Source organism: Lissotriton vulgaris, chromosome 11 (genome assembly GCF_964263255.1).
Source record: "Lissotriton vulgaris chromosome 11, aLisVul1.2, whole genome shotgun sequence".
Classification (NCBI taxonomy): domain Eukaryota; kingdom Metazoa; phylum Chordata; class Amphibia; order Caudata; family Salamandridae; genus Lissotriton; species Lissotriton vulgaris.
This window is the reverse complement of record NC_141699.1, coordinates 920,929,359-920,956,203: the sequence shown is the minus strand read 5'-3', so window position 1 is coordinate 920,956,203 and position 26,845 is coordinate 920,929,359. Positions and strand designations below refer to the sequence as shown.

The 26,845-nt window shown below is 43.5% G+C and overlaps 1 protein-coding gene across 1 annotated transcript in view; it reads left to right on the top strand.

Annotated features, from left to right (window-relative positions):
* The first annotated feature begins 234 nt into the window (after positions 1-234).
* PLSCR5 (phospholipid scramblase family member 5) overlaps positions 235-26,845 on the top strand; it is a 284,029-nt gene continuing 257,418 nt past the window's right edge. The window contains exon 1 of the mRNA XM_086944892.1: positions 235-329. Coding sequence (XP_086801018.1) covers positions 317-329 — 13 coding nt within the window. The 5' untranslated portion in view covers positions 235-316. The remainder of the gene's footprint in view (positions 330-26,845) is intronic.

The following is a 26,845-nucleotide window of genomic DNA, read 5'->3' as shown; positions in this document are numbered from 1 at the left end:
TACTCGCTACTTCTTGTTTTCTTTTACCTGCCAGCATTGTGATAGCGTGGCACAAATAAGAATTTCCCAGCAGCCGTCCACTGTTGTCCACCCCGACATCCAATATCTCTGCTCTGGCAACCGGAGAAAGGAGATCCGCGCTCTTGCTGTTTTTTTGTAAACTTACACCGCCACCTTGACTACAGCAGAAGTTCCCCACCGCGGGTGTTTGCTATTTGCCTGTCCGCTGCAAGAACAACTATTCGTGGCCGCAGCGAGAAAAAAAACTCCCTGCAGCTTGCTACAATCGACAAAGTCACTTCACCCCAGCTGTCCAATGGCCTCCCCAGGTAAGCGCAGATTCGACCTTGTTATTTTAGGGTGGCATTTGTCATACGATAAATGTTTTTATTATTTTCCGCTTGGAATAAAAAGTAATAGCCGTTTTGCATGAGTGCAGTCGTCTGAAAAAATGGAACATGCATGTCAAAAAGTTCTCTCAGCACGCGTCTTGTGCTAAAGTTAAATGGAGCGTGAAACGTGGAAATGCGTTTTCCGCGATACATGCAGTATGAGTCTTAGACATTAAATTGTAAGTTTAAGTTTAATATAGGTAGTGCATTAAAGGCAATCAGCTAGAGTTACATGTCACAAATGTTTCATGTACAGCAATGGAGAAACAATGTTATGCTGTAAGGAAACTCGTCTTCTTGAGAAGAAAGAATTAACAAAAACTAAACAAAAGATTGTTTCCCAATGATTAATTATCCACTGCGGAATATTCATATTTTCGTTCTTCTTGTCTCTTGGAAAAGGTGTTGTTTCATATGTTCACCTATTGGTTCTTTTCACTATCCCTTAAAAATAATTCTCTGTACTACTTAGTATAATACTCAGCACGAGAAGCAGGAACCTTCCAGAACCTGTTTTACATTGGATGCCGTCCCAGGTACAAAATGGATATAAACACCAAGTCATGGAAGCAGAGCAAGAGGCTCACATTCCGTCCAGTGTGGATGACGTCACACAAGCTTGACCACGTGCTAGGTGACGTCGATAGCGGCGAGATGCGTGAATATAGCTGAGAATACACTGTTATTCACGCATTAGCGATGAAATGCTCTTAGCCATGTTATCCACCTCCCATTGGATAACATGGCTAAGAACTGGTCTGGGCAGGTGTTAGTATTTGGAGATATTCGCGCTTAGCGCAAATATTTCCATCGATTCGCCTGCCTTGCTAATAGGCGATAGCGATGTTAGCGACAGTTTCAAGTCGCTAACAGTTTGGGTACGCCCACTTTGCATGTCATTAATGATAAATATCGCTAACATGCAAAGCGGGCCCCAAACCGCTCGCTATCACCTAAAAGCTGTCGCTAACTGCTGCTAATAGCGCAATAGAATTATAGCCGCATATCGGCCGAAAACTGCGAAAATTCCCTATCGCCACCCTTGATAATATGCCCCTATGTGCCTAAAGCAGATGCGATCTGACCGACCACTCCCTCGCCTGTTCTTGATGTCATTCACACGCAGCAGATATTGTCCTGTCTACCTTACCTAGTTCTGCTTCATCTCTTCTTTTCTGTAGGATAAAGAAATTCTAGTTGGCCTTTTTTCTATCTCTAACACCTCTTTAAATGGCAGCATATTTTTCCAGATGGATTTACAAAGGTGTCCTGCTCCTTCTACTGCATTATTGTGGTCTATTCACACAGGTAAACTTACCTGTGTGTAAATTTGTGTGTGGAAATTTACTCTTACACTTTTGAATAACTTTACTACTAAAGGCTCCTGACCATTTTGGAGTGTAAAGCTACAAAAAAATGTACACTTACATGTCCCCACTCTTGAAATAGCAATGTTGTCCATAAAAACAGCAAATACGAATGTAAACTTACCAATAGTATTTACTTTCCACCCTTGGCCTCTGCAACGCCTGGAGAATATGGCAACTGAGGCTTTGACAATTCACCCACACCTCAGCAGTCTATAGCACTCACTACAGGACTGTCTTGGTCTTTTTACCCGCTTCTGACTGTCGAGTGCTTTTAGTGAATCCAGAAATGTATTTGAGGGATCTCAGACCATTCCCTCCTCCATTTTGAACCTCCCAGATCCAATCAACACACTATGTGGCGTCTTTATGCCTGATATCTCCAGGACAGGACCTTTGCCCAAGCACTAAGTCAGGAACTTTGAGCATACTTCTGCAGCAATGAAAGGTCGGCCACGAAAGTTGGCACCTTGTGGGTGGGAAAGTTGGCACCTTATGGGAGGCTAGCAAGGTGACAAATTGGGGCATTGCTAAGAGACGTATTGGGGCTCAAGAACTTGCTTGCTCCTCTCACATTACAGAATTAAAGGCTCTTGCCCTTCGCTTGAAAAGATGCCTTATGTCTAACCATCAGGAGGATATCTCCGACAATAAAGTCTCCTTCGTGAAGAAATCCACCATCGCTCCCTTGAAGCCGCCAAACATCTATTGCGTGCCAATACAACAAAGATTTATGGTTGGGGGGAAAAAGAGGGAAGCTGTTATTCTGGCTGGCCTCCCATTAATATGTAAATAGAATTATACCTGAAATTATCGATTGTAGTGGTCACCCATGTAAAACTCTTCTGGAGATTGAGCATGTATTTGCTTGCTACTATGAAACTTTGTACACAGCCCCAACCGGGAGAGATTCAGAGCTTTCGAGTTACTTCCTTGATTCATGGCCTCTCCCACATCGGTCTCCTGCTGAATCTTGTATGCTTGATTAACCCTTCACACGTGAGCAGGTTGAAGATGCGTTGTCTGGCCTGGTGCCAGGGAAAACACCTGAGACGAATGGTGTCCCGACAGAATCCTATACAGTGTTCCATGAGACACTACTCCCCTAACTTTTGTCCCTTTATGAAGAAGTGTGTCACACACTTGCTTTACTTCGGGAACTGTACACAGCCACTATAGTGGTGATCTCAAGGCACCAGCTCCCTCCACCTCCTGTGCGGACTATGGTCTGATATCACTCTTCAATGGCGAGGCTAAAATGTTTGCCTCTATGCTGGCCACCGGCTCAAGCACGTTCTCACTACGTTGATTCACCCGGACCAAGGCAGCTTTATGCTGACCCGTAGCAAGAGGCACTGTCTCCGATGCAGGGGTGGCTCCTCCACAAGGGCGGAGGAGCATCGCCCCACTGCTTTCTCGCAGTGCGAGAAGCAGTAACAAAATGGTAATATAAGTACCATTTTATGTTTCTGCTTCTCGCACTGCGAGAAAGCAAAAGAAGGGTTTGGTTGGGGGTGGGCGGTCCTGCTTGAATGCAGGAGAGGAGTGGATAGCCCAATGTTGTGGGCCCTGACTGTTTGGTCGGCCTCTGGGGCCGACCAAACTTGTCATGCTCACTCTCCATTTTCTACACATAGGGTGCATGCATCCTACATGGAGAAAATAACCTCCCCATAGATGCCTGTGTGGTCGATGTCCCAGCCAATCACAACACTGCCATTGTAGCATTGTTTTTGGCTAACGAGAGGGCAGGGAGGCTTCCTGCTTCCTGTTCCTATGGAGACAGGAAAGCAGGAGTTGGAGCCGGAGCCAGAACTTGGAAAATGCGGCACCCGGTAAAGGGACGTTTTGAAATTATTATTTAACCCCCCTCCCCGCGTGAACCCCATCTCCGTGTGAGCATTCGCTTGTTCCCCCATGCGCCCACCCCCCACCCGTGAGCCATGCTGGCTGCGACTGCTCCGATGGCTCAATTTGTACCTGGCTCACGGTCATTATTTGCCCCATGATCTCGCATTACTTTATATTCATTTCGAAAAGGCCTTTGACGCAGTGGACTTGGGTTACTGTCAGCTAGTTCTGACACCAGCAAACAGCGAACCTCAATTTTGTGACACAATTTGCGCTCTTTACACTAATCCCACTGCCTGAGTCCATATCAACAGGAGTCCTTTCTCCATTTTTTCCCATTTTGCCACATATCCCTATTCCTCTTTGCACTTGCCATCGAGCCTCTGGCTCAACTATTCTAGATAGACGTCCAGTTTTTGGGATGGTGATGGAGTACCGACGAGGAGGACCACATACCTTTAATTGTGTATGATGTCTTATTTGTATCTTATGGACCCCGCTGCAAGTGGTTTCACTGTCTTCATCTATTGTGATGTCGTGAGGAGGCCTTCGGTCTGAAGATCAACCCCTCTAAGTCTGTACTGGTCCCTTTAGCCTCCTCTAGAGACTGCTTTGACTGGCAAACGGTCATGCCTCTAAGTCAGCTAAGTTTTAAATACTTAGGTGCCTGGGACTCTCTACATCCAGAATTTACATTGACCCTTAACCCACAACCCTTAGCCAAAAGGGCCAAAACTGACCATATTTGGTGGCAACCCCACCTCTATATTTTATGGGTCATACAGCTCTATACAAAATGATGATTCTCCCACGATTACTGTACACCTTTCAGAAGTTGCTGATACACATACAGTGGGCATGATTCTGAGCCCTGGTTAATGTGGTCATAGTTTTTCTGTGGCATGGGTCCTGACCCTGTCTCGCCCTTACGCACTGTTAAAGAGGCCCATATGATGATGGCCTGGGAATGACTAATCTCTTTCTTTACTACTTGTCATCTCATCTTCTTGTAATTCACAACTGGTCTAATGGGGACGGTCTGATCTTGCCTATCGCCTGGAGCTGCCCCAGTTAGGATTTTCTTACCTGCGGACTCTGTTCTATGGCTGTACAAGCCCCACCTCCTTACCTCCAGTGACCAGGCTGGTGCTCTTGACCTGGAGAGTGGCAGATCAGCATGTGCAATAGGATGCTACACCTACACAACAGATACCCCTCTGGAATGGCACTTGGTTGAAGGAGGTGGCAATGCTTCAAGGCTTTAAAGTTTAGGACCTTATTGGTATCTATCAATTGAGGGACCCACATATGCTCCTTCCAAGATCTTCAGGTCACCTACGCCCTTGCACACACCCAATTCTATAAATACCTTCAACTCTGGAATGCTCTCTGCATTCATGTCTCGGTGTCCAACACTTTGCCAGATTTCAGTCCCCTTGAGACCAAACTTGCTTTGGGAAATCTTGGCCATGGCAGAATCTCCCAGATCTTTCGCACCCTGGTCATCAATTGACCTGGTACAGTACATCAATTCAGCACCTAATGGGATGATCGGCTGGGTTCCATGGAAGATGGGGATTGGCGGGATGCCATGATGGCCCCTTGAGAGCTTACTATTTCCAGTCAACTACGACTGGTCCAAACACATTTTCTCTATTTGGGCTATCTTTCCCTAATTCAAATATACCGGGCAAGTCCCCGATCTAGCCCTGCCTGCCCCTGATGTGGGTTGGATCCGGCTGATTTTTACCATGTGGTATGGTCCTGCTTTATGATTGCGCATTTTTGGACCATGGTGATCCGTAACCTATCAGAGGTTCTTGGTTGGGAGATTCCTCTTTCTCCCCTGTTGATTCAGCTTGGTGCGTTTGAAGGCTCTGGTGGTTCAAGGGCTGAGCAATCATTTCTGGGCATGGGTCCCCTGGTGCCAAGCATGATGTCGCTGCAAAATGGATGTCCCCTGCCCCTCAAATTCTGTCGGGATGTCAGCGAGGGGTTGATTAGTGGGCACAACAGGAGCATGTGGTTTATGAAGCCAGAGGCAGCCACTGCAACCATGGCCAGGCCTGGGGGAAGTGGCTGGGTCAATTTGTCCAAAATTGTGTATGGATTAGAGCTCTGGTTGAGACCATTTAGAATGCTGATGTACCACTTGAGTGTTGATGATTTATGCTGTCCCTGCCTTTACCTTGGTACCCCAATATATGTGTGTCAGTTGTTCAACTCTTGCCACGTTCTGTGGTCTAAAACCAATAAAATTTGTATATATAAAAAAAAAATAGTATTGACTTTGCAACTATATTTGGCATTCAACACACTTAATGGAGACTCCACAATTGAGGAGGAGATCTCCATATGGTAAATTGTAGGGGAAAGTCTGGGTCTAACCATCAACGACATGATCTTTTTGAGTATGACATGAGTCGATTCCTTAATGGTGCATGGTTATTAAGAAAGAGAAATTTTGCTGTAAATTATGTTTCAAGTAATGACTATGCATTTTAATTTGGTTTTATTGTTGTGTTTTTTATGGAACTATTATTATTTTTAATTTACAATGTTTTATATAATATTTTCTATGCACTGCAAATGGATGCTATTGTCTCTACTTGTGGTTTATGGGACAATCCACCAAAATAAATATATACGGGAAAGCTTAAAAGTTTATTACACTAAAAAATAACTAGGAACAATATTCTACCTTAAATATTAAAGTAATTTATTTAATGCATTTACTTTAAATGTAGAGTGATAGAGTAAAATGTTAATGTTAATGTATTAGACACTTAATTGTAAACTTAAAATAATTAATTTGAATATAATACATTAATATAAAAGCATTTTTCTGAAGGTTGAAGTAAGAAAACAAATTCCAATTTAAAGTAAACATGTAGGGCCAGATGCAGGTAATTCCGATTTACCGACTCTTAAATACCGACTCATACCGAATCGGTATTTAAGAGTCGGTAAATTGGAAGGAGGCAGATGTAGGTAAAAAATTACAGATTCTGTAAGAGTCAGTATTTACAGATTCTGTAAATACCGAATCTGTATTTCCCACAGATTCCTATGGGCCTTGAAGCCCATAGGAATCAATGTGAAATACAGATTCGGTATTTACAGAATCTGTAAATACCGAATCCTGGCAGGGGGAACGGGGTGTCACTTTGACACCCTGTAGCACCCCAAATGCAGGCTTGTGTGCCATGTGGTACACATACATGCCCTAAGGGCATGTCTGTGTGTCACATGGCATAGGTGTACATGCACAGATGTGCATGTACACTGGAATTCTGTATTTTACCACCCAATAGGATTGGGTGGTAAAATAAGAAATCCTAAGGGCCTGTGGCACTGCAAACTGTGCCACCTACATATGGATTTACAGAATCGGTATATTTACCGAATCGGTAAAATACCGAAGTGGTATATTTACAGAATCAGTAAATATACAGATTCTGTAAATTCTGACCCACCTACATCTCAAAAGCCAAATACCGGTTGGTAACGGCCGAAATCGGCTGTTACTGACCAGTATTTGGCTACCTACATCTGGCCCTTAGTTTTATTTTGTATTTAAATGATTAACAATGATGTATTGAATGAATGAAAAGTCATTTTAATTCTGTGTTATTATAAAATAATGTTACATTTGTTTTTTAACCTTACAGAGGATATTCAAATGTTTTAAAACATATTAATAAGATACATTTACTTATATTTTTAAATAGTTTAAATAATGTAATTTGTTTTAACAGTAATCCCTATGGGCTTTTATTTTAAGTCCCTACCTCCATTATTTTATTCTGAAGAGTGCTTCTGTACCAGTGGTTGTCTGTGATTGATATTGGACTTACTCCAGGTCTGAGCCGGAGTACACTTGCTACTGTTTTGTGTAATTTTTCCCTGTAGTAACATTCATTCAATTCATTCAAATATCTTTATTAAAATTTTTACAAATTCATAAAAGCAATACAAATACAATTCCAAGACAGATGACCATAATTACAAGTAAGTTTAAAAGCAATACATTGCTAGTTACAAATCAAAATAGCAATAAGGTACAAACATTTATTAAGGGGAATCCATTGTTTTCCGAACATGAGTAATAACTGTTAAAAAGGTGCTAGTACGAAATATCAGTTATTCGTTATTCAAAGTTAGCAACATCAAATTTGATTCCACCAGGGAGAGTGGTCTATGCTTTTTAAAATACGGTGCTAAAAACCATATAAAATATTTTTGATAAAATTTACAAAAGAAAAGGAAGTGTAAGTCAGTTTGCAGGCTCGCATTATCACATGGGCACAAGTAATTTCGAGATTTTAAAAGAGAGTAGCCTAATGGGAAACATAATTAAAATCTGACAGTGCCAGCCCTTAGGCGAAAAAGTAAAGATCTCTCCCAATTTGTCATTGGCAACGTAAGATACAATGGGATTGGTTATGTGTACAGATCTTTTTCCACGTATACCTGAATATTTGGTTTAGTTACTTCCCTTGCCAATCTTTCTTCGCTATAAAGTGCATACAGTGCAGTTTTTAAAATATTTTTATCTTTAAGCTCAATTTTGCTAGGGTCAAGAAAAAGATGTCCTTTGCCTACGCTGCTCAGTTTTTTAAAAACTCCAGAGAGCCAGGGGATCAACATCCCTTTTTCGCAGTTGAGGCAGTCTCTTATAATGTCATGGGTTAGGCTAGCCAAATTATTCTTCCAGACAGCGAGCCAAAACATTGCCGGTCTAGAGGCAATAAAATCTGATATATAATGTAAGTTCAGTTCGGAATAGCAAATATATTCTGAAGAGGAAATTGGTGCTCCAAGGATTTTTCTACAGAAGCGGTTTTCCTCAGTCTGGATTCTCGATGTTTTGCCCAGACCCCAAATCTCTGCCCCATAAGTAGCTACTGGCACACATTGTAATTAAAAATTTATTAAAATTGCTTTTGTGGCATCTACTTTCTTAGGCCGTGGAAGGCTAAGAATAGAATTGAAGGATTTTGAGAACTTGCTCGTGGTGTGGACCAAATGTCCACTCCACGAGCCGCTCGCAGCAAAAAAACATTCCTAGGTAGGGGAAAGTGTTAGTGGAGTAAAGTTTGTCAGATCCCACCAAAATAACACTTAGTTGTCTCTTCCCCGGGCCATAGGACATAATAAATGATTTTTTTTAATATACTTTAAGATCAAGTTTTCCCATGTATTGAGCAAAATCTTTTACCAGGCTGCGTAAGGCATTCGGAGTAAGACCCATGAGCACCGCGTCATCTGCATATAGCAAAGTCGGTAGCAGCCCCCCCTTATTTTTGGGACGTCACTAGTTGCCAGTTTTAAAGATTTGTTTAATCCATTTATATAGATAATGAATGACAGGGGTGCTAAAACGCACCCCTGCCTGACTCCTCTTTCTACTTTTATGGGCTCTGTAGTAACAATGGAAGGGCAGTTTGTGAATAGCAATGCCTTATCCTTTTGTGAGTTGGTGGTTGTCCCCCCAAACCCCTTCCTAGCGCTACCAAAGCACTCCTTCCTCCTCCCTTACCTCCTTCCTTTTAATAGTAAATATTCCTAATTTTCCAGCCACTTCCTCATTCCCTCCCACTTTTAACACTAAAACATATACTTGTGTGTGCGAAGATCTCTGCAGTCGGGGTGGAGAGCTCTTAACACAAAAGATAGTAGAGTTGGAGATATCGACCTCTGCATATATATATGCATGTGAATAGAATTTCTAGTATATATTATTAGTACTACTGTGTTACTTAGCAGTCAAAATTATAATTCCCTTTGAGGTCACACGACTTTCAATTCACCCTACATGCATCCATTCTCTTCATATACTTCACTCAGTGTTGAAATAGATGAGAACTCCACAGAATACTGAAATATGTATATCTTCAATTTTTAATAGAAAATATTATTCTTTTTTCAATGTGTCTATTAAGATGAGACAATGAAAGTCAATATAAAAACATATACATACAATCCATAAAAATACAGATAATGGGAGAGGCAACAAACAAGACAATTATATTTGTCATAGAATCAAGTTAATTTGTAGGGATTCATAAAAATATCACATTACAGAAACCAATGTCGTTTCAAAATGTGATATGATATTCCACAAATTTAACAAACTCAAGGCGTTGATGCAGTTCGGTGGATTGCATATGATAAAACCACCTTCTTCAGGACAACAACAAACTATATTTCTCTCCTAGCAATATTATAAAAAGCTGGTGAGAAGCACTAATTTAGAAAAGCCGCTATGTTTGAGTTTTTTCAGCAATGTTCATTCGTATTTCAAGTCTGAATATGAGATTGCAAAGAATTGGCAAATTTTGTACTGAAGCTGCAGGAAGAGGAATACACCCGTTTAGCACAACCTTTCCCTAATCAGTCACAAATACATCTTATGCTCACAATGTACATTGAACACATTTCCATTTTGGTAATAAATAACATATTACCTCATACATTTCTGCATTCAATGTTTATGTCATACTGGTTCAATTTGTGTGATATTTGGAAACAAATGCATTCAACCAGTACCACAATCCATTGCAGAGTAAACAAAATAACACCGAATAGGCCATCTGACTTGTAGCTGAGTCATGTTCCCCTGTAAAGTCAATGTATCATACATTCTGTCAAACATTAAATGCTCTTTCCTCTTGTCACCTATGCAGTATTATGAGGATAATGAGAAAATTTACATTTGCAATTTAAATCTTCACAACATTTTGCATAAAATAGTGCATCTGGCTCTGTTTCATCTAGATCCACATGGAAGGAAAAGTTTGAAGAAGGTAAGAGGGGTTAACAATTTTTTCCACTGTTGCTCCCTTAATAATTTTGCTCTCTGCTACCACTAAAACTTCTGAACACAATATTTCACCAATCTTTTTTTATGAAACTTCAAGTACACTCTGAATAAAGCTTTTGAGGTCAGAAAGAATCCATAGCTGTCCACACACCTTTGAGGTTCCGTGACCATTTGAACCCGTGTTTTCAATATTGTCGGAAATACATGATATTGGTATCAGCGAACCGCAAATGATCCATTTAGCATATCCTGGTGTTTTCGCTATGCTACGAGCAAGAGCACTCCTTTTATGAACACATTTCTGATCTACCCACGGCATCCATCTTAGATCATGGCCACCATTTTGTGTTTCTTGCCCTCACATACGCAATAACCTCTGATCACTTCATTTCGATTAAGGACACGTAGCCTTAGCCGGAGATTCACCTCTTTTATGACACGTGCACCTTAAACCAGATCACGCTGTAGCTACATGACTCGACAAAGGCTGCCTTCTCTGCCCGAGGCCAGTCCACCTGAACTGGTTCTCGTGTCCATTGTCCCGATCATGATTAGGCGGCCGAAGCCGGTAGCCTTGCCCATTTACAACCCACAAACATCTCTTATCCCACTTTTCTATCTTCTGCACCTGGCTCTGCTCCTTTCCTTCTGGGCCTTTATTAGGGGGAGGTAACGAAATTTACGATGAGGCGGTCCGGCTCTTGAATGCAATATTGACAAGGGATTGTGATGAACTAGTGGGAACCCCTCTTCGTAGATGTTTTGTATCAGATTTTATCAACAGTTCCTGTGTACGCCAAATATTTATTGTTTGAGACACAAAGGTTTTGAGAATGTACTAACATGTGAAAAATTCGCCTGAAGGCTAAAAATCAGTATATAAGGAGCAACCCTCTTTGTACAATTTGAACAGGCTCCTAGTTACTGCCCATGCGTAGTTTCTGTGACTTCTGTGTCCCTGCAGTAATAAACCTTTGGTCTTTGACGCCACCATCGAGAAGCCCGTGTTTCTGATCATTTGCGCACCAAGGCAGGTGGAACTCTGGGGTCTTTGGGTGTTGTTCCCTGACACCTCTGGACGGAACCAAAAAGTCCAGAACTCCAATTGGCGCCCAACGTAGGGCGACGTCATTCGGTACCGGTCCAAAAGCCTGAAGAGTTCGAGAAGCTTCTTGTGAAGATTCCTGAGGGAGGCGCCCCACTTCATCGATCCCGGCATATCGCAAAAGTGGCCCGAAGTTCTCTTCCGCGAGGGTTCCCGTTCAGGACGGCTGCAGTGGGCCGTTGCCTTGACCGTCGCCCTGTCTTGGACCCGAGGTGCAGTCCTTAGTACAGCGAAACGTGACGGGTTTCTCCTTGGTGACGTCTTCAGTGCCTCAGTTAAGTATTTAGTGATAGCTAGCTGGTTACTTTGTGAGGGTTGTTAAAAATCCTTGATTGGTTCTTAGTTTGGTTTAGTTTCGTAAGATTATCACTGGTTGTTCTGGTCACGATAATCTATTTGGTTCAGTTTGGGTATCGATACATTAGTTTGGTTTTGGTAGGCCTAAGTTCTTGGTTCAAGTGCACATATTTGTTTTGTGTTTTGTTTGTTTTGTGTTCTGGACTGAAAATGGTAAGTCGGAGAAATTGTATGTTGTCGTGCTTCAGTTGCAACAGTGACTCACGGTTGGAGGACTCCTGTCTGGTTCCTCCGATTGGGACTCCCCTCTATGATTTATATTGTAAGCATGGTGTGGGTCCTATATCTTATAATGAGGTGTGGGTCCGATACACTGAGAAAGATGGCGTCCTTAGTTGGCCACTGCATGGTAGTTTTGAACCCGAGATTCTCGACAATTTAGAAGCGAAATTGTTTAGGAAGAAAGCCCGGCCGGCAATGTTTGATTCTTTCCGTTACTGGCGAAAAGAATCCAAACAGAGAGAAATGAAAAGGTTGAAGAAAGAACAGAAAGAACAAGAAGAGTTGACTCTAGAGCAAGCGGCTAAGCAGTTGCAGGCTAACAAGTGTGAGAAGGCCATAGATGTGGCCATTAGAGAGCATAATTTAGTGATTGACAAGTGCTACCCTGCCTTGCCATCGAAAACGGCTAAGATACTAGAGGATTCGGAAAACGATCCTCTTTTGTCTTATCTGTTACGGTCACCTCCACCGTATGCACAAGGTGCTACGGCTCCACTTGTACCAAATGTTCAATTGCCGGTTGCTGGACAACCTGGTATTGCTGCCCTTCAGAATGTAGTTCCTGTACCTCCTGTGGTTAATGTGACTGTTCCTACGGCTCCTCCTCCTCCTGGATTGCCGGCTTCTATACCTGTATCTGTCTCGCTTACACCTACTACTTCACAAGCTATTTTTCTCGATACTCCTACTGCCACGCTATCTGTTCCTACCTCTACTGTGTTTTCTACGTCTGCGAGTGTGTTAACTCCACTTTCTGTTCGTCGAAGAATCACTGATTCTGTTACTAGTATACTGTCTCCTTTCTATAAAACTTTAATCAAGACTCCTACTCCTGACTCTGTTCAGAGACGTAGTCAGTTTCCAAGTACTGAGGAACGGGGAATTTTAGATTCCACGGCTCTCAGATGGATTTCGAAGAGTAGGAGATATAGTACGAGAGATGTACTAGAAACATTTATGCAGTGGAAGGAACCAACGCAACGGTACGTCTTTGACGAGATGTGCTCGTTGTTACGTGAGGAAATAGAGGAAGATGATATTGAATCAAATTTAGAAGACTTGATTAAGGTTCAGAAAGAGTTTGCTGCTGGTATGATAGTAGGTGAAAATATAGAAGAAGCGATGGAACTTATTTTAAGTTTTAGGAATGATCCATCTCTTCGTTCACCGAGAGATTTAGAGAAAGGTAAGACGAAGCTAAGTCGCCAATATCCTATGAGGGAGGTTCCTCCAATTTGGCGCGAAGCAGTGGCAGCTGATAATAATGCTGGTATTGCAGCTGTTCCGGCACAGTTCCAGAGAGTGTGGATACACATTCCATGGAAGCGAGCTGAAGTGCTAGCGGTGAAACAGGCCTTGCCAGATCCACGTAAGAATCCTGCTGGATATTACAAGGAATTAACACAGACGGTTGAAGCTTGTATAATGAACTTAGCAGACATTGATATGTTATTTGGGAATGTAGTTCCTCAACCAGTCTGGGCTAAAATTCGTAGAGAGGATCATCAAGCTGCCTTAGGTGGTGATTGGGCAGCTATCACTGCAGCGGATGGTCAGCAAATAGGTGGTGCAAAACCCGAACCCCTAATTGCTAATCTTCCAGGTAGGATAATCGACTTAATGAAGACTCTGATGCCCGCATTGCGTGTTAATTGGGACAAGTTATCCGCATGCAAGCGAAAGAAAGACGAAAGTGTCTCCGACTTCTTCACGAGGTTCGAAGAGACTTTTGTAGATCATAGTGGTCAGGACATGAGCACAGAAGGAGGACAGAGACTGTTTGTCGATAAATTTGTGCATAATTTGTTACCTGAATTATGCAATAAATTAAAAGACTCAGAAAGTGCGTGGGCTGTATCCACAACTGCGCAAATACTTGCGACTGCACAGTACTACGAAAATAGGGATAAAGAGGAAAAGGAGAAATCAGAGAAGAAAACGAAAGATTTAAAAACTAAAGTTCTTTTGCAACAGGCGTATCCGCCTCGCACGAATCAGTCTAATACGCAGCAGGGTTCGTATCAGAGGACAGATTATGGTTCATCAAGGCCTCAATATCAGTGGAACCAGTGTGCGTATTGTAAGAAAGAGGGTCACTACAAGAATGAGTGTCCAATCTTAGCGCAAAATAATGCAGCAGCAGTTCAGAGAGGTCGTGGTGGTTTTGTGCAGAATTCTAGAGGTCGAGGGCGAGGTGCTATGCCTCCACAGACGAATGATCGTCCCTCCAATCACTTTGATCAGAGAAATGGACAGTCTACTCAGCAAAATAGATCTCAGCAATATCTTGTTGAAGACTATTGTGAAGTGGATGAGGGATTTCAGCAAAATGGGTACTAGGACAGCCTTGGACAGAGAGAGGGAGTAGTATCAGTTCCAGTAGATCAGAGTGGGCCTTATGTCGCAGTAGCAACATCAGGTGTAGTCGAACCGTTTCTGTTGGATACTGGTGCCGCAAAAAGTTCTATCATTCATGCGAAACTCCCTGGCGCACCTTTGTCTGGCTCAACAGATGTTTCTGTAGGTTTTTCAGGTGCCCCTGTTTACAACCCGATATCTGGTCCTTTGTCTATTTCTGTTGGACCGTGTCAATTGAAAGCACCTTTGATTTTGACGACCGGTTGTAATGAAAACCTGCTTGGTTTAGATTTGTTAAAATGACTATATGCGACATTGTACTGTTCTCCGGAAGGGGTACAGCTTACATTGGGTAAAAGAATAACCTCTCCGATGTACTTGTCAATGGATGCACTCCCGCCAGAGCTACGCTCACTCCCTGATTCTCTTTGGGCGACTGGTCCTAATGATGTAGGTCTCCTAGAAATTCCACCATATGTAGTTACTTTGAAAGCAAATGTAAAATTTCCAAGAATTCCTCAATACAAAATATCTAGTGAAGGAGAGCGTGCACTTTTATTGATTGTGCAAGACTTGATTAAGAAAGATGTGATTGAAGAAACTAGAGGAAATGTCTGTAACAGTCCTGTACTACCGATTTTGAAACGAACTGACCCTACAAAACCTCCAGTGTACAGGTTTGTCATAGACCTTAGAGAAGTTAATAAGATTGTGGTTCCGCAGTTTCCTGTGGTTCCTGACATTACTGCCTTGTTAACATTGATTCCTGCTACAGCCACTTGGTTCTCAGTCATCGACTTGAAGAATGCCTTTTTCAGCATTCCGATAGCCGAAGAAAGTAGAGATATTTTCGGCTTCTGTTTAGGAGGTCGAAGTTTCAGATTTAAACGCGCTCCACAAGGCTACTGTGAAAGTCCATCTATTTATAGTCAAGCATTAAAAAGCCAGTTAGATTCCTTTGTCCTTCCTCCAGGTTCTGCCCTAGTACAGTACGTAGATGATCTTCTAGTGGCTGCCGATGACAAGGAAACTTGCAAAGCAGCTACAGTTTCGTTATTACATCACTTGTCTAATCTGAATCACAAGGTATCACCCTCTAAGATGCAATACTGCTGCCAAGAAGTGACCTACCTAGGTCATCTCTTCTCAAAGGAGGGAAGGAAGTTGACCCCAGAGAGAATAAAAGCAATTACGCAAATGAGTGTTCCACGCACACAGAGAGAAGTACGTGCCTTTCTAGGTATTACCTCTTACTGTAGGCAGTGGATCCCAAATTTTTCTCTTTTAGCGAAACCATTGGTAGCTTTGACTGGGAAAAATGTTCCGAGTCCGGTGCCATGGTCTGATGAATGTCAAGAGAGTTTTACTGAGTTACGAAAAGCCTTGTGTTCAGCTCCTGTATTGGGTACACCTGATTACAGTAAGCCATTCACGCTCTATGTTCACGAGAGAGAAGGTTGCGCGTTGAGTGTTCTGACACAGAAGTTTGGTGATAAACAACGCCCTTGTGCGTATTTCTCATCAACATTAGATCCGGTAGCCAGAGCGTTGCCTAGTTGTTTGAGAGCTACAGCGGCAGCTGCGGCTTCCATTCGACATTCTGCTGGTTTGGTAATGAACAACATGCTAGTGGTCATGGTTCCTCATGCAGTGGACACACTCATGAACCGAACCAAGACACAACACCTTACTAGTGCGAGACTATCTGGTTACGAGCTGACATTACTAGCGAGTCATATTCAGATCAAAAGATGTAATGTATTGAATCCAGCAACGTTGTTGCCGACTAATCAAGAGTCGAGTGATTCCGAGCCACATGATTGTTGTTTTAAAACGGAGGAAGAGACAAAAGGACGTATTGACTTGAAGGATACTCCGTTATCCGATCCAGATGGTACGCTATATGTGGACGGGTCATGTTTTAAATTGGAGAATGGTGATGTGACTGCTGCTTACGCAGTAACTACTTTGAAGACGATTGTGGAGACTGCAAGAGTGAATCAGAATTCTGCCCAAGCTGCAGAATTAATAGCTCTAACGAGAGCGTGTGTTTTAGCTAAGGGAAAGAGAGTGAATGTGTTTACAGATAGTCAGTACGCATTTGGCGTGGCCCATAGTTCTGGCCGTTTGTGGAGAGAAAGAGGTTTCATTACGTCCCATGGGACCAAGATCCAACATGGTCAGCTAGTTAACGACTTGTTGGAATCTCTAACCTTGCCGACTGAAGTTGCGATTGTTAAGTGCAGTGCTCATAAAGCAATCACGGATGATGTTGGTCGTGGGAATGCTTTTGCTGATGAAATTGCTAAACAGACAGCTAGAGACATGATGAGCAGAATGTATGTTGCAACGTCTGCAAGATGGATCGCTGAGTCTGGAATGTGTGAGGATATTATGGAAAGTGTGAAAGAGATTCAGAAAGAAGCAACTGAGGAAGAGAAACGAGTATGGAGAGAAAGTACGGGCAAGTTGGACTCGAATGGATGTTGGATTGATTTGACAGAACAGCAGCGTTGGATGTTGCCTGATGCGTATGTGCTTGCAGTGGTGACAATGGCGCATGGAGTAGCGCATATAAGTTCTAAAGGAATCTGTAAGATGTTGGCTCCGGTCTGGAAAAATGAGGGAATCAGTAAGTGTGCAGAGAGAGTGGTGAAAAATTGTATGATATGCTTGATGCATAATCCTGGCAAGGGAACTCCAACTCCTGCTGGTCATTTCGCTCCTCCTTCCTGCCCTTTTGAAGTGATTCAATTAGATTTTATTCACATGGACCGCTGTAATAATTTAAAATATGTCCTAGTGGTGGTTTGTGCTTTCTCCAGGTGGATAGAAGCATACCCACTAAAGGACAACACTGCCCTATCAACTGCCAAAATTCTTCTCAAAGAATATTTCCCTAGATACGGAATGCCACGGATTGTATGGTCAGATAACGGAAGTGAGTTTATAGGGAAAGTTATGCAGAGTGTGTGTGTCGGCCTAGGTCTGAAACAGAAATTCCACAGTGCGAACCATCCCCAGTCTGCTGGTTTAGTGGAGGGTTACAATGGCACCCTCAAGCTAAAGATAGCTAAAATACAGGCATCCACAGGTTTAGCCTGGCCAGACGCACTTCCTTTGGCCTTGTTATCAACGAGAGCAACTGTACATTCTAGAGTAGGGCTTAGCCCTTATGAAATCGTTTTTGGCCGCCCGGCAAATATCTGGGGTGTGCCAAGGCCTAAAGAGTTCAGTTCTTTAGAATATCCTATGTTGATAGACTACCTTTACGACTTGACTGCTAAATTGAGTCTTATTCATCAACAGGTTTTCGATGCTTTGCCAAAACCTCCGGAGAGTCCAGAGCATCAGCTGAAACCGGGAGACCTCGTCGTCATCAGGAACTTCGCGAGGACGAAGAACCTTCAGCCGAGATTCGTCGGCCCCTTCCAAATCCTTCTTACAACGAGGACAGCAGTTCGTGTGGCTGGACGCAAGCACTGGGTGCACGCATCCCATGTTAAGCGTGTCCCTTTGCCGCTTCCTTACGACGACTGGGTGAAGAAAGGAATTGGTTCCTCCGAATTTGAAAGAACTCCAAAGTTTATCCCTTTCAGCGATGCCGAATTAATCATTGACACTCCAAGCTCTGACTCTCCTCCTGAAAAGACTCCTTTGAACACTGAACATTCGTCTCTTGCATCAGAAGAAACTCTGCCATCTGCAAACTTAAACACTGCAACAACTACAAGTGAAACGCTTTTTGCCGATCAGACAGTACCTGCGAAGCAGAGATATAACTTACGAAGCCGTAATATGGACAAATAAAGCAGGCAACTGCATACTGTGATGTTTTTGAAATATTGAACTTTTGCCCTCAGCCAGGAAGTTTGTTATTGTTTTATTGTTTTAAAAATTGCCTTGCCGTCTGGGTAGCCGTAGGGTCGTGGCTGTGTGCCTAGTTGGATTTGCAGGGGTCTGACGCAAGGTCGATCTTTCTGTTGGTTCTGGGAACTCCCAGGGCTGATAGAGGCATTTTCATCTACGTACACATCATCAGTGGTCGCGAGCGGATTGTAGAAGATGGAGCTTCCTGCGCTGCAACGAGAAAATGTGATTCACGTTCGCAGAAACAGACTTTACAGAGTTCTTCATAGTAAATGCTTTTTGATGCAATGTGCCATCACATTCTTGATTATTTTAGCAACATTGGTGGGTGGAACTGTTTTCAGTATAAATTTGATTTTTGTGCCAGTTACTACAGTACCTCCCCTTGATCCCGCTATTTCTACTGTTTCTTCTATACACTCTTTTCATTCGTTTCCGGAACATGAGCAAGCCCGCCGCTCAGAATTCATTAACAACACTTTTGTACAGCTCTTGCACCAACACCAACTGGTAGTTAACACTACAGACTGCTGGGTGTGTGGCTTGATACCTCACACTATGGATAAAGGTATTCCCTATCTGGTTTTGCCTTTCAGCTACAATGGATCATTTCAGGCCCTTCAAACCATCTTTGCTTATGCCCTTGAAACCTATCCTCCACGTCCACCACGTTCCACTAAATATAACTCTGCCAACAAAGCTTTAGTCCAGGGAATTATTGACATGATCAAGGATGTCAATAATACTCCATCATACCCTAGAGACGAACTGCGAGTGTATTTAAGTTGGAATACTTCAGAGTATCGCCTTAAGTTTAGGAGAAAGCAAACGTAAAAGCTCAACTCCAATCTGGGTCGTACCTCACCGAGGTCAGGTCTGTTTGCAAGGTAATGGGAGAAATCCGAGAGCTCAGCTAGGGAGGAGTGAGTGCGTAGAGACTTATGTGTTTCCGGCTAACTCTTCCCCTGCCTTTCTCACTGCTAGGGGTACCTACTTCATCTGTCGAGACAGAGCGTATACATGGTTACCTGCCGACTTTTCAGGTTCATGCTATATTGCTCGATTGTTGCCTCCAACATACACTGCTTCATCTGACTACCACAGAACCAGAGTAGCGAGAGGTGTCTTCAGCAAGGAAGATACTGCTGGTCAGGAAGCTGGGGACTTTTTCAAAGGCTTCCTTCCGTTCTGGGGGCCTATGGCCAATAGTAGAAATATACGTCAGCTAACACGGGTAGTTGAATCTACTATTACCGAAACTGCTGGTGCCCTTAGTAATCTGACAGCTGAGCTTCAGGCGGATAGACTCATGACGTTGCAGAATCGTATGGTTCTAGACGTTATACTTGCAGATCGAGGTGGGGTATGCAGAATGATCCAATCGAGCTGCTGTGTCTTTATTCCTAATAATGCTCCAACAGTCTATGAGGCGATCTCTAAGCTACACAAGATTTCCGACTCTATTCACGTAGATAAGGGAAACTGGTCCTTCATGGAGTGGTTTTGGACTCTAATCTCAGCGTGGGGATGGAAGGTTCTAATGGTCATCGGTGTCATCTTAGTATTCCTATTCTCATGCTGCCTGATTATCCAGTGTGGTCCAGCTCTGTGTAGCCTTTGTGCTGCAACCTGTTTTAAGAAACCACCTGCAGTTGGAAAAAAGGCACGAGAAAGGATGATGATACAACAGCATGTCACTGACCTGATGAGTATAGAACTAGACTCTGACATAGACTGAGTAATTGCCTATGTAAGGGCAAAAGGAGGGTCTGAGGTTCCGTGACGATTTGAACCCGTGTTTTCAATATTGTCGGAAATACATGATATTGGTATCAGCGAACCGCAAATGATCCATTTAGCATATCCTGGTGTTTTCGCTATGCTACGAGCAAGAGCACTCCTTTTATGAACACATTTCTGATCTACCCACGGCATCCATCTTAGATCATGGCCACCATTTTGTGTTTCTTGCCCTCACATACGCAATAACCTCTGATCACTTCATTTCGATTAAGGACACGTAGCCTTAGCCGGAGATTCACCTCTTTTATGACACGTGCACCATAAACCAGATCACGCTGTAGCTACATGACTCGACAAAGGCTGCCTTCTCTGCCCGAGGCCAGTCCACCTGAACTGGTTCTCGTGTCCATTGTCCCGATCATGATTAGGCGGCCGAAGCCGGTAGCCTTGCCCATTTACAACCCACAAACATCTCTTATCCCACTTTTCTATCTTCTGCACCTGGCTCTGCTCCTTTCCTTCTGGGCCTTTATTAGGGGGAGGTAACGAAATTTACGATGAGGCGGTCCGGCTCTTGAATGCAATATTGACAAGGGATTGTGATGAACTAGTGGGAACCCCTCTTCGTAGATGTTTTGTATCAGATTTTATCAACAGTTCCTGTGTACGCCAAATATTTATTGTTTGAGACACAAAGGTTTTGAGAATGTACTAACATGTGAAAAATTCGCCTGAAGGCTAAAAATCAGTATATAAGGAGCAACCCTCTTTGTACAATTTGAACAGGCTCCTAGTTACTGCCCATGCGTAGTTTCTGTGACTTCTGTGTCCCTGCAGTAATAAACCTTTGGTCTTTGACGCCACCATCGAGAAGCCCGTGTTTCTGTTCATTTGCGCACCAAGGCAGGTGGAACTCTGGGGTCTTTGGGTGTTGTTCCCTGACACCTCTGGACGGAACCAAAAAGTCCAGAACTCCACCTTATTGGGTTAACCTAACAAAGAGCTTCCAGGAGTATTACAGAGGGAGGCTTTGGCTCCATCCACAAGTTAATGGACATGCATACATTTTTCGATTGGGGAGAAGGTGTGTGCTTCCACAGAATAAGTGCATACCACCCAAAAGCTGTAATAGTAAGCCAGAGATATTAATTCAGTCTAGCGATTGTGTTTCAACCAAGATTGCCGTTTAAGCCCAACACATGCTACTGCAATGCTATATGGCTCTTAGATAATTACACAATTAAGGTGTATGTTCTTCTCTGACATCTAGCCAGATGTAAGGAAGGCAGTCAGGAGGAATGTGTTACTGTTTTGAAATGACAGCACTTCCTAATTTCCTTTCCATTATCTGGGATACCTGAACATGGTACCACTTGAGAAATTGTTTTTTTTTCTTTCTAATTCCTAGTTTTAATATTTATATTTTTGAGAGACTTTTGTAAGTGCATCTGCTCCTCAAAGCTAATTTATAAACTCATTTATTATTGATTTTGAAATAAATATACATCACTATTATTATATTCAATTTACTTCAAACGTAATATTTGTACATATGAAATAAAATTAATTTACTTTTTTAATACTATAATTATAAATTTTCCTTCCCTGAATTGTAAAAACTATACTCCCCATTAATGCTACCTTTCCCCAAGCCCTACAAACTCTTTGCTACCTTTTTACTGCTACCCTGCCCCGACCCTAAAAACTCCATGACCACCCCTTACTGCTACCAGTCACTGAGGTATAATAACCCATTACTACCTCTTAGCACTTCTCTTCCCTGAACTCTCCTTAATACTTATTAATGCTACATTTAATGAACTGTAAACATCTTTACTAATTGACACTAACTTTCCCTGAAACCTACAAACTCCTTAATGAAATGTAATGGCTCCTCTCCATGAACCATAAAAAACACTACCTCATGATTTTACCCTTGCATAAAACCATAAAAACGATTTTCTCCCCCTTAACCCCCTCGGGGCTGCGGACGGCCCCTGCCCATCCCACGTGACAGTGGGCGTCCGAACCCCGTCCACTGAATAAATCGCCCGCACTGTGGCAGAATTCGCGCCGCGGTCAACTGGTTAATGCTAGCCATCTATTAACACTTAAAAATCCATACTACCCAATAAAAAGGAATACCTTTAGCCCTAAAAAGACCAATGCTACCCTTTAACACTAGCCTTCCATGAACTATAAAATCTTACTACTCCTTAATGCTGCCAATCTTTGAACCACAAGAAACACTTTACTATTTCCTAACAATACCCTTCCCTGCATCCTAAAAACTCCTTACTATCATTTAACACTAACCTTCTCTGAACTGCAAAAACCTGTTACTACCCCTTAGTGCTACACTTGCTGAAACCTACAGACTACTTAACGCTACCTTTCCCTGAACCCTACAGCCTTTTTACTACACCGTATGGCTACCCATCAATAAACCCTTAAAAATCCTTATTACCCTGTAACACTACCCTTTCAGGAACTCTGAAAACCCTTGCTAGCCCATAACATTACCTATTCCATAATCCTAAAAAACTCCTGCCACCCCTTACAGCTTCCCATCAATGTATCCTAATGCCCCTTTGCTATCTCTTAACGCAATCCTTTCTAGAAACCTAAAAAACCCTGTTAACCCTTAATGCTACCATTCCTAAACACTTACTGCCCCTTATAGCTACTCACCCCGGACCCTAAACCCCCCATAATGCCCTTTAATACTACAGCTTTTTCATTTAAAAATCTTACTAGCCCTTAATACTACCCAACAATGAATCCCTTATTACCTCTTTATGCTATCCTTCCCTGCACTATATTTTATGAACTGTTAACACTACCCATTCCTATAAACCATTTGCTAGCCTTTATTGTTATCCTTGTCTGAACCCTACAACCCCTTAACACTACCCTTTCCTGCATCCTTAAAACTCTTTATTGTCTCATAAGTACTACTCATCCTTGCACACTGTGAACACTAACTACCTGTAACACTACCTCCATTGAACCCTAAAACCTTTTGCCACCACTTAACATGACTCTTCACTGAACCCTGAAATAAACTACTACCCCTTAATACTACCCTTCCCTAAAACCAACATACCCTTTACTATCACTAAATGCTACCTGTTTTTCCACCCTGAAATCCTAACTGCCACTTATATCTATCTTCCAAGAACCCTAAATTCCCCCTGCTACCACTTAACATTACTTTTCCCTGAACCCTAAAATCTTCACTACACCTAAATGTTACCAATTCCTGAACCCTAAAACATTCTAAGCACTCCTTAATGCTTCCCTTTCCCTTAACAATTTCCTCTCTGAACCACAAAACTCTACTACGCCTTAACACAACACTTTGCTGAATTGTACTCCTTGGTATTGCTTAACATTAACTTTACATCCTCTTAATCATTCCCTGAATCCTACAAACCCCTTTCCTTCCCTCAATGCTATTCATCTCCTAACCCTAAAAACACTAACTACCCTTTAACACTATCCACTATTAAACCCTAAAAACCCATTACTACCCACTAGCAGTACTCATTCTTGACCCAGAGAAATACTTAAATCCCCCTAATGCTACCTTTCTCTGAAACTTAAAAAGCTAATATTGCCCTTCTCAGTATCCTAAACATTTCGTAAAACTCATTAACACTACCCTTTCCTAAATCCCAAAAGCTGCTTACTGCTCCTTAATGCCACCCTTTGTTGAATCCTACAAACTCTCTTTTAATGCTCACACAGGGACTCTGCATGGTAATCAAATTACTGATTCCCCATGTAATTCCTCATTTCTAATGTGGCCCTCAGGGTACCACTTCATCTGAACTGTTGGCTTTACACTATTTCTTGAGCTGATCCTCCTGCTGATAAATGTTATTCCTGTTTTTAACTCTTTGTTGCCTTTTGGGAGAAGTAGCTAAATTACTAACTTTTGTAGTCTTCTGCAAACAAAGGCATATGTTGGGTTCAGCCTGCGTGGAATGTAGAAATCAGTAATGTCTTCACTGAATGTGAAACACTGACTGTGGTGTTCGAATGTGTAGGTAGATGTTTTCTTCCCAGCTGTCCTGCCGGTTGTACTTTAATTTATAAACTTACCTCAATTATAAGTAAAGGGCTCCTTTCCTTTTATATTTTAGACTTTTCACTGGCGACGAGTAGAGAAAGTACCCGCTAGTTTCTCCATTCGGCAGTGTAGCATTTAGCAACGCTGTGGCAGCAATTCCTCTGTTCACATGAGTCTTTGTGAGCAGTGGCAGGGAGGATGCATCCAGGCTGTATCTGTGTTGAGCGGAAGCAGGGGCATTCATAGAAGAGTCACAGGGGGACAGCAGCTGCTTTTGGAAAGGGGCGACCACTCGGTCCCCCCGAACGTATGGTGGAGTACCCCGATCTCCCCGGGAAACCATTTTGGGCAGGAGGCGTGTCACGGCTGGTATGCCCGAAGCGGCGTAGCCGGGGCGCGCCTTTTCCCGCCCAAGAAGGGGTTGTCCTAGACACCAACACCGCCAGCCACGCCCGGGGGGCGGTTTGGAGGAGGGTCTACGCCCGCCCGACGAAGGATAAAAGGAGCGACAAGCCAAGGAAGCATCCTCTTGTTCCTGTGCTCTGAAGCTGCACCCACGCGTCACACGTGAGCTCGAGACGGAACGAAGAGCCAATTTTGAAATTTGTAATTTCTCTTTTTTCTCTCCTAGCGCTGCAAGTCTTGTCCAGGACCTTCCATCTACGTGCGGAGAATGCCGGGCAAAAGGGTCGCAAAGAAGGTTAGCACCGACCAAATGCTCCGGATGCTGGTGAAAGACATGGCGGAGACGAAGAAGAAAATGGCGGCCAGGGATGGTACAGGACGGCCAAAAAGAACCATCCCAGTGGAGGTCCCTGCCGGGAGATGGAAGAGGGCCAGGAACGGGGCAAATGAGGATGAGGTCCCAGTTCCGGAGGCTCCCCCGGCGAGCCCTCCCAGTCCAGTGGAGGCTCCGGCGCCGGCTCCCGTCGAGGGGCAACCGATCCCCGTGGTGGTTACCCCGGTAAACGAGGGGGACATGCCCCCGGAGTTGGCCGCCCAGCTGGCGGCATGGTTGGGTAGTAACAGCATGGGTTCCACTGCTCCAAGGGACACGGCCGAGGAGGCCAAGCAATTCATGAGGCAGATTCGGCAATCGCGGGAGGCCGCAAAACCACCTTGTCCTTTTGTTTCCCCGCAGGCGCCCGTCGGTCACCCAGGATCAGGCGTTGGTACGGCAGGGTCGGCAGTTGCAGCGGTAGCTCCAGGTAAGCCATTACCGATGGTTGGGGAGGGATCGGTACCTTCAAGGAGGGAGAAAATTGTACAACATATCCCGAAGGAGGTGAAGGAGAGGATATGGGCTGATAAATATGTAAACATATTCTCCTTGTTGTCCGATCACTACGAAATTGAACATGTAAAAAATCAGAAAGAGTTCTTGCATCCAGTTGTATGGCGAGCCAAGATGGCCGGTTTTAGAGTTGATGAATCGTTAGGCAATTGGGGCAGAGCGTTCGGAATGTTCATTGCAATTATGGCGGAACGTAGGCATGATTTGTTGGGAGAATTGGCTGTGTATCAGACACGTATCATGGGTTTTTATGAAACGTATGGAGGGAATCAATGGTTTGCCTATGATAATATATTTCGTAAATCTAAGGAACATGATGCATCCTTGACATGGGACTGTTTTGACTCCATTTCATGGCAAAATATGGAAGTGGGGAAGTCACCAGTAGTGGGAGTGAGATGGCCGGGTATTCCCGCCATTCGTCAGGGACGCCCTTTCGAGCAGGTTCCAGCAATGACCGGAACTCGAAGACTAGTGGCAGCACAGGGAAGAAAGGGGTCTGCTGGAGCTTTAACAGGGGCAAATGTACTAGGCCCCAGGGTTCTTGCAAATTCAGGCACGAATGTTCAGGGTGTGGTCAGTCCTCCCATCCGGAGACCACGTGCAGAGCCAAGACTAGTGATACGGGGAATAGGGGTAGCGCCAAACAGGTTTGAAATGGTCCAGGGTACACCGCTACCGACCCCGGTTGATATCATGGCAATGATCCCTTGGCTAAACGAGTACCCAGATCATATCTCCGCTGGGGTGTTGCGAGATGGTTTCTCATATGGTTTCCGCATCCCGGCGGGGGATTTTCGGGGTGAGGCACAATGTAAGAATCAGTTATCGGTGCGAGAGAATGCGGCGGTGGTACAAGCAAAGATTGGTAAGGAGGTGGCCCGAGGTCGGGTCGCTGGACCATATGATAACCCGCCAGTTGCTAATTTTGTTTGTTCACCCCTCGGTGTAGTCCCCAAAAAAGAGCCGGGGGAATTCAGGTTGATACATAATTTGTCAGCTCCAAGGGGTCTTTCGGTGAACGATGCGATTGACCCTGATGTCTGTTCAGTACGGTACGCATCATTCGATGAGGCCATCGCCATTTTGAATCGCCTAGGGCCTGGAGCGCTGATGGCTAAATCAGATATCGAGTCAGCGTTCCGGTTGCTCCCGGTACACCCAGACGATCAGCGTCTCCTTGGTTTCATGTTTCAGGGTCACTATTACATGGATAAATGTATGCCAATGGGTTGCTCCATCTCTTGTGCTTATTTTGAAGGTTTTAGTTGTTTTTTGCAATGGGCCTTCACAAAAATAACAGGGTTTACTCATGTGATGCATTATCTTGATGATTTTCTGTTCCTGGGGGCAGCTGGGGACATAGAGTGTACACGGGCTTTGAA